The sequence below is a fragment of the Quercus suber genome, unplaced genomic scaffold (assembly GCF_002906115.3).
Source record: "Quercus suber isolate HL8 unplaced genomic scaffold, Cork oak 2.0 scaffold_11, whole genome shotgun sequence".
In the NCBI taxonomy this organism is placed as follows: domain Eukaryota; kingdom Viridiplantae; phylum Streptophyta; class Magnoliopsida; order Fagales; family Fagaceae; genus Quercus; species Quercus suber.
In genome coordinates this window covers 1,007,178-1,015,778 of record NW_027069477.1, presented here as the reverse complement: position 1 = coordinate 1,015,778, position 8,601 = coordinate 1,007,178, and the positions used below count along the sequence as shown (strand labels likewise).

Here is an 8,601-nt window from a genome sequence, read left to right as displayed (position 1 = left end):
AACCATTTGGCTATACCTGGGTACTAGATAGAATCAAGGTATTGCATGGTCCTCGGACTCAAACCTATGGGGAAGCTAGATACTTACAGAAGAATGGAAGTGTTAGACAGAACCAGGGCATTGCATGGTCCTCGGACTCAAGCGTATGGGGAAACTAACCACTCGGCTATACCTGGATACTAAACAAAACCAAGGTATTGCATGGTCCTCGAACTCAAACCTATGGGAAGCTAGATACTTACAGAATAATGGAAGTGTTAGACAGAACCAGGGCATTACATGGCCCTCGGACTCAAACTCATGAGAAAACTAGCTACTCACAGAAGAACCGAAAGGTTAAATTAACTATTTATAGAGGAACCAAAGCGTCAGCTAGAACCGAATTGTGATGCGATCCTCGACTCATGCCTGAAGGATAGCTGATGGTCTCATGAGACCAAATCCAGAGCGGAACCAAGGTATTGGGCAAAATATTAAAGTACGGCAAGAAAAAGGAAGCATCAATAATTAGGAGCAAAATAATGAATGTTAGGTTCAAATAGAAAGTATATAATTTCGTTACAATGCCTCTGAGGCAAGAAGTAAAATGGAATGAAAAAGAAAGCAAATAACAGTGTCCTATGCCATAAGCCATTTCCCTCCAACTCGGTAAGTAAATTGTCTTGAGGAGGCTTGTTAAAAGGCTTTAGCCAACACCTAGGGACCTTGTCTCGGAGGGGCTACTTTAGAGGGCCCTTCCACAGTAAGGGTAATTGGAGGAACCATGAGTGCGGCTGGGGAGCTAGCAGGAGGCCTTACCACCTCTTGGGGCACCTCTTGACCCTCGGTTCTACCCCCCCCCCCAACGCTCTAGGGGGCTCGGCCCCCTCAAAAGGTCTGTCAGCTGCAGATGTGTCCTTAGCGGCTCCGTTATGACCTTCATTTGCTGCTAGTAATGCAGGCCCCTCCTTGGAAGCAACAGGAACAACCTTGCAAATTGCGAAAGGGTAAAACACTCTCTCTGCCCTCCTAAGGTCAGACAAGACATCAACCCTCGCTAGGTTGAAGGCTCCATGCCAGGTCTCATAACAGAAGCGCCCGCACACTACAGGAATGTGAGCTTTGAGGGTGGCTTCAGTCTTGGCCACCCCTTCGGCAAAAGCCTCATCTTCCGCCTGTCCTGCGGAGAGCTCAACACCTACTCTCTTAAACACCGCCTCGTCTTTGGCCCTCACAGCCTCGTCCCTGGCATACTCGGCAGTACCCCTTGCGCTGACTGTCTCGGCCAACTTTTTCTTCAGGTCGGCAATGTCCTCTTTGGCAGTTCATAGGTGGCCCTCGACATCTTGCCACCGCTGGGTCTAATCCTCGGTCTGCTTCGTAGTCGTGGTTAGGTCAAGGGCTGCACTATCCCTAGCCTTTGTCGTCTCTTCCAGATTTTCAATCGCCACTTTTTTAGATTTGCCTTAGATCTCTTAAGGGTCCTCGCAACCTTCAAGAACTTGTCACCCTTCTGCACTAGAGCGTTACCTCGGCAAAAGCCTCCTCGTCCAGCCTAAAAAGGGGCTTGGACGGCCTGCCAACAAAAAAGGTGCGCCGTAAAGAGAAGGGAGGTGCTAAGCAACAAAGTTCAAGTGAGATAAACAGGTATTAGGGGACCCACCATGCCTAGACGTCTCTTAACGTTAAGGGCAACCTCTGGCCCACTCTTGCTCCCCAGTTCAGCCATGTAGGCGGGAAGGGGAAGAGACTTCTCCAGGGCGAGGATCTGTAGGTATCAAAACCCCCCCTCTCGGTCCGAGGGGACGGGCTGCAAGATTTTGAGGGGCTATTGTAGGGCCCGTAGGCCTGGTAGCCTAGGCCCATCTTGCATTTGGCCTAAGGCCCATACCGAGGAGGGATGATCGTCCGAGGCAGGTGTATAAAGACCTATGCCTTTTTGGACCTCACCGAGGAAATCTCTGTCCTCGGCATTCCGAGGCTAATTTCAGGTGGGGGACAGGCCCAGAACAGGTTATCACCTCCACATTGAATGTGCTCATCTAACCCCCCCTGGCCGCATTAATGGGGAGATAACCCCTTGACAGGGTAACATTGATCATGGTGAACCACTCGAGTATTGATTAGGCCTCTGATGGGACGGACGGTCAGAGGGAAGGCCAATGGATGATCAACAGAAGGAAGAAGAGGATAGGAGGGAAAGAACTATATAAGGAAGGCGAGCAAAGCAGTTCGAGGGGGAGGAACCTCCTCGAACGAGTGCCGAAGAGCTACCCTTAGTTGTAAATTGGGCTCACTCCCCTTCAATGGTAAAAGGTGGCTTGTGTTCTGTTGCTAGTCGGTTAGGGCCTAACCCTTCGTCCCACTCTCTAGAAATGTATTGTTGGGGAACCTTTCTAAACTGAGTCCCTACAGTCCATATTTATTTTTTATTTTGTAGTTTTTAGTTTGTCAGTTATTTATTTATTTATTTATTTTGGATGAGTTTGTCGGTTATTTTTTCAGATTGCATTCGTATACCATTTTTTTTTTTTTTTAATTTGGGGGGGGGGTGCTATTAGGATGAAAATTTAAAATTTCAACACATATCCCCCCCTGCCCTACTATAGGTCCGTCCCTGCTTTGAAAGGATCAAAACTAGGACTAAAGTCGAGAAATAGAGGTTCAATGAATCTTCCATTCCCAATTACTCAAAATCAACAGCAGTAAAAGTTGCTAAGAGTTCCTAACTCAATTGGTTAGCATTTTTTAATGTGTTCATAACATCTAAAGTTTAAATTTTGTCTCAACTGTTGTAACTATTAGATTATCAAAAAAAAAAAAAAAAAAAGAAAGAAAGAAAGAAAAGAAAGCAAAGTCAAGCCATTTTGTTGAGCTACTGTACATAGTATAGCCCATGAAAGATAGTGTTTTCGCTTCTTTTTATTTTCTTTATTTCCTTTTTTTTTCCCCTTACACTCATAAATTCTTTCCTCACGAAGTTGATGCTTGAAGCTTTCAATTTAGTGAACCTTCTAAAGTTAAGATCTATGTCCTACTTAACTTTTATTTTGAGTTTTGTTGTTTATTTATCCTTTTATATTATTTGTAACGAAAGGAAGAAAAAAAATTATCAAGTTTCTTATTTATTTTTAATAATTTTTTTTGGCTTGTGAAAAAAATATGGATGATATTAGGTTGGCGCGATCCTCAAAAGATTAGGTAGTTAAAGGCCTGTTTGGTTGTGTTGTTTAAACAACACAACATGTATTTTCACCTACACGTATTTTCACAACACTTAAAAAACGTTACTAGAACAACATTACCAAACGGACCTTAAGAATCGTTGTTTTTGCAACCAATTTATGATGACCTATTTTTAATCTAAACTTCGTCGGGTCAAACCCAAACCCATTAGCATGCCCTAGCTATGACTTTGAGGTATTTGTTGTCAAGGATAAGTCTCACCAACTACTGGCCTCTCTAAGTCAGATTGTTTAAATTTAATTGAAAATTTTAAAATATGTAGAACACTTAAGAATTTATACCTAAATCGTATCCTTTAGTAAAGGTGTTAATTATATATTATATAAGAAAGAAAAAACGAATTATTAAATTATTTATAACAAAAAAATTCAAAGCAATTAATAAATTTGAATAAGTTTTTTTCTCTTTTTTTGAGGAACTAAATTTGAATAAGTTTTGACGTCAACGAGTTAGAAAAAATATACGGAAAAGAGTGAATAAATTTCTACCATTGTTTTCTCTTTTGACTTTATTATTGGCTTACGCATCTCATCTTTGTAATTATTCAATGCTTATGACATATTTGATATTACACCATTTTTTCCCCATAAAAGTGTACTTAATTTCATACGAGTCATTTTCAAAATAAAAGTATACTACTACACCTAGGTGTACCCAAATATAAAATTTATCTTTATCTTGCTTTATCTTTTCACTTTATGATTGTTGGTGGTGGTCCACTTTGGTGGTAAACTAGTAGGTACCGTAGGTTAACCTCCCATAATTTCTCCCTCGCATTTTTGGCAAAAAAATCCAAGTGAAACTGTTCAATGAACCTCTCCTTTTTCTCAGCACACCTTATTCGGATTGAAATCCTGTGAAATAATCAGGACTATTACACTTTACAGACATCAATTGTTGAGATTAAAAGTTGTAAAAATCACTTTTAATCTCAAACTTTAAATAAAATTTTTGTAACCCTCAAAGTTTTACTATTTCACCTTTACACTTTATTTTTTCACCTCTCTCGCACACTATGGTTAATAACACGGAAAAATAGCTTTTTTTCAATCTCTCCTTATCCTCTTTCTGTCTATCATTTTATAACCACAAAAAGCCCTACGCAAATATTTAAGGAAAGTGTGATTTTCTTCTTCATTACACCAGCGGGACTTAAAAAAAGTAGTAAAATATACAAAGTGCAAAACAAAATGTTATTAATTATTATTATTATTATTTTTTTTTTTTTTGGTAAAGTGCAAAACAGAAAGTTGTTATGCCCTATTGCTCGATAAAAAAAAAAAAAAAAAGCAGCAGAACAACACAAAAATAGTTGAAAATTCAATTTCAAGAAACAAACTCAATCTTGATTCCACTAATTGTGGCTAGCCCTTTGCCAAACCTTGGCACCAAGGTCACCACCACACTATCATCATCTTCAGCGTCCAAATCCTCCAACAACTCAGTGATCCCAAGATTCAAGCAAGTGTTCATCTTCTTCGTATGGTTATGCCTATGAGGCACATTCACAAAGCTCCCAACAAACTCGGTCTTGTCTGGTCTACTAGGCGAGTCATCCTCATCATTAATATACACATCAAACTTCACAGCCGAATCTCTCTCAAACTGAATCCCTTCAACCACTAACACTTCCTCCTCTTCTTCCTTCTCATCCTTGCTTCTCTTTTTCTTAGGCCTAGACACCACAGTGCTTATTACCTTGTCCAAAACAACTGGGAACTTAACACTCGAAGATGATGTTTCAGCAGCTTGTGCTACACCTACACCTCCTCCTAGTTGAAACAACTTGGCTACTTTCTTGGTTTTTGATTTACGTGGTGTTGGTTTAGACTTTAGCCATGGAATTTCCACATCTTGATAAACATAGTTCAGGTTTGTAGACTCAAGGCAATCCTTAACCTTAACACGAACTGGCTGTGCATTTTCATCGTAGAACAAAAAGGTAGTGTTTAGCCAATCTTTGTCTTTTGGATCAGATCGTTTCTTCCCTCCTAATGTTTTCCATATAGTCCACATTCTATCCACATTGGAGTGGTGAGAGAAAAATATTGGATCTCTACCTGCTAAGAATAACATTCAAATGATTAAATTCCCCTTAATAATATCTAAGAAAAATGTTAAAGCTATTCTAAGTGTATGTTTAGCCAAAGTTATTTTTATCAACTTGTTTTACTATTCAGTTTATTTTTGCTACTATTTATGAGGTTCATTGCATTTTTTGATACTATTCATGAGTCCCACGGCACTATTTCAGCTAACTTTTACCTTTATTTGCAACACTTCCAACAAAAAGTTTCTAATTTCAGCAAAATAAGCAGATTCCAAATAGACCCTAATTTTTACTATGATAGCTGACAATATATGAATGTGATTGTTGTAATTTAAATAATATAATAAGTCATTTTATTTTTTATTTTTTTATTGATAATACACCATTTTGTAAAACTTATACAGAAAAAATTGACCGAATTCTAGTATATGTACATTTTTTTATAAAAAAAATTAGATGCATAACATACCGTGATTGTTAAAAGGCTAGATATTAAGAATAATGATCAAAATGATTGAACTCACTATATCTTAATGGACTAAAATTACGAAAGAATCAGTAATTTATCACTAATTAATTTATTTCTACCTGCTGAGTAGAAGTTGCCCATATCTTCAAGATTAGGCTGAGTGGTGTCACCGCACCATAAGTGTATAGGTCCATGTGGAATGTTCTCAATCGATCCAGCACCCGGGTCAGGATCACTTCCAGCACGGTAAGCATCACCAAAGAATAGCTTAGGATTCTTACCATTTGACACCATTTGGCGATACATGATGGTGAGGTTGCTAGACAATTGGTCTTGACTTGTTGTTGATTCATCAGTGCCACTATAATCAAGGTCAAGCAAGGTCGGTGGCTGGTGCTTTGCATTGCGGTAAGTATCATAAAGTGGTGATTTGGGGTCAGCAAACATGGCTGGCATTTTCATGCCAGAAGGTGAATCCCAGTTCCAAAATGGCAAAGCAAAAGTTGGGTCATCAATCAACTTTCCCAAGATTTTTTCATAGAAGTATAAGTAGTAACGATGGAAGGGATAGAAGAGCCAAGAGTTGTGAACTTGGACTTCAAGGTCAGGGAAACCAACTTGGTCATATGCACCATCACAATAAGCACAATGAACATTAGCTTGTTGTGTGAAATTTCTTGGGTCATCAGCTGGTAAAGCTTTCATGAGCTTAATGGCTCTGGAGTATTTGGCTATGTATTCCTTGTCAGCTAAATGAGCTGCGGGTCTAACACGCAAGGGTGAGTTTTGTGGAGGTAGCTTAAAATCAATGATTTTAGTGGATGATGGTGGGCAACAATTGACTGGTTTTGCTCCAGCTGGTAAATCAGCTTTGCTACACTTTGTTAGATCTGGGGCAGACACAGGAGCTGCCAAGGCAAAAGGGCCATCATTGTAAAGATTTGTAGCACCATAGAGACCTCCTAAGCCAATGAGCACATCTCTCCTATCAAACATTTCTAGAGGAGATCGTTGTTGTCCATTTTGATCATCATTTTGGGCTTTGCATGAGACTACTCTAGGAGCAAGGTGATGGTTGCGTTTTGGAAGTTTAGAAAGTTGGGTTTTTTTGGGAAAGAATGGAGATAGAGAGGAAGGGGGAATGTGGGTCTTGGTGGTGGTAGTAAGGGATGGTTGTGAGAGAGAAGCCATGGTTGTGGTTATGAGAGAACTGTGCAAGACTAGATTCTCAATATATAGGGTCACATATACAGAAACGTGTCAAATTTCACAACATTTTGAGTACAAATTATTAGTATATAGTAAAATTTGAACCGAAAAATTGACAAAAATTCAATGTGTCGTCTTTATAAGATGCAAAAAAGTTGCCAAATTAGTTGGGTCTATTGCACCATTATTATTCATCCATAATGAAAATAATAACCACCATGTGGAGATTAATTGAGGAACTTTCGAAGAGGATTAGATTTTTCGTTGACATTAGAATCCGAGCTACTATATCGAGGGCATTTATTATTACCATCCACATAAGGTTGAAAATTAAAGTCGGTAGGCGGCTATGAAGAGAGAGAGTGAGAGAAAGAGATTGATATAATGAAAGAAGAGAAGATAGAGATAGTAATATGTCATCATACATGTAACCCTGAGAGTAAAAATGAGATAAGGCCAAGAAGTCTTAGTGAAATCTAAGTGGCCTATTACAGTACGACAAATGGCCAAAAAAACCAATAGTATATAATATCCGAACTTTATAAATATAAACACATAAAGACCCATACACACATATGACACATCTTCTCAAATAAATAAATAAATAAATAAAGACCCTGATACACACAACGGCACGTGACGTACCTGGATTGAAATATTTTGTTCTAACAAGAACCCAGTTTGTTTTATTTTTTTCTCATGTTAATGTTATATAAGTGGAATTGTCAAATTGTCATTCTTGACTTCTCAGTTCTTATGCAAATTATCAGTATATTCGAAGAGAATAATCTATATGCAGCGTAGACTAGTGATAACGTTATGAAAGAAGGTATCTGCTCTAAATATCAATAAAATTACATGTACATCATTTAAAAAAAAATTGAACTAAAATGATGCATAAAAACCAAAATTTCTCAGCAAATTATTCCTTTATCTAGATTTAAGAGCTTAAAGGAATGAACGAAACATTAGTACATTACCCTCTATTATATAAAAAAATATATAATTAACAATATTTGTGGTTTTTTTTAAAAAAATTTGCTTGAAAGATTTTGTGGGTGTAAGTTGGCAATTAAAGTATTATTATCTTGTTACCAAACAAGATATGTGGGGTACTAGATTCTACATATGTGTGCTTCAATTTTTAAGCCAAAACGAATGGGCCCCTCAATGCATGGGCCATAAAAAAAAGGAAAGAAGTCTTCTCAGAAAACTCTACTACTATATGGAGTTATGCTTAAAAAAAAAATAAAATAAAATAAAAAAAAAATAAAAAAAAAACGAGTTTTCTCGATAAGCATAATGGATGGAGTAGCCACCTTGATTGACTTTTCTTTTGGATCTTATTTATAGTCTTTCCCCTCACGAGTTAAATGAGCATTCATCTAACTTTCAATGCCAAAAGTTGATGGGCACGTTGTTTGACCTCTTGTTCGGTGTTTGTCTTGACTACTTGGCTCGACCTCTATTATCGAACCGGCAAGTTGGAAGGCCATTAATGTCTCGAGAAGCAATCCAATAAGGGGGAAAAATTGTACCAAAATCGATCATAATTATCCTATCATGCTTACTTTTGTCAATGAAGAAAAAAAAAAGAAACAACATTGTCTAGGTTTGCCCGTTCAACATCGCCGTAAATGTTTGCTTA

General features: G+C 38.1%; 1 protein-coding gene across 2 annotated transcripts; it reads right to left on the bottom strand.

Moving 5' to 3' along the window:
• Nucleotides 1-4,404: 4,404 nt before the first annotated feature.
• LOC112008720 (polyphenol oxidase, chloroplastic) lies at nucleotides 4,405-7,050 on the bottom strand. Of its 2 annotated transcripts, none has more exons than XM_024041053.2 (2): nucleotides 5,864-7,050; nucleotides 4,405-5,288 (listed from the first exon to the last, which is right to left on the bottom strand). In XM_024041053.2, exons 1-2 carry the CDS (start codon nucleotides 6,933-6,935, stop codon nucleotides 4,552-4,554), a joined length of 1,809 nt encoding a protein of 602 aa, XP_023896821.1. In that variant the 5' UTR covers nucleotides 6,936-7,050; the 3' UTR covers nucleotides 4,405-4,551. The 2 variants fall into 2 exon arrangements, with proteins under 2 accessions (XP_023896821.1, XP_023896826.1); XM_024041058.2 differs by having other exon boundaries at nucleotides 4,405-5,285; nucleotides 5,864-7,045.
• Between the last annotated feature and the right edge of the window lie 1,551 nt (nucleotides 7,051-8,601).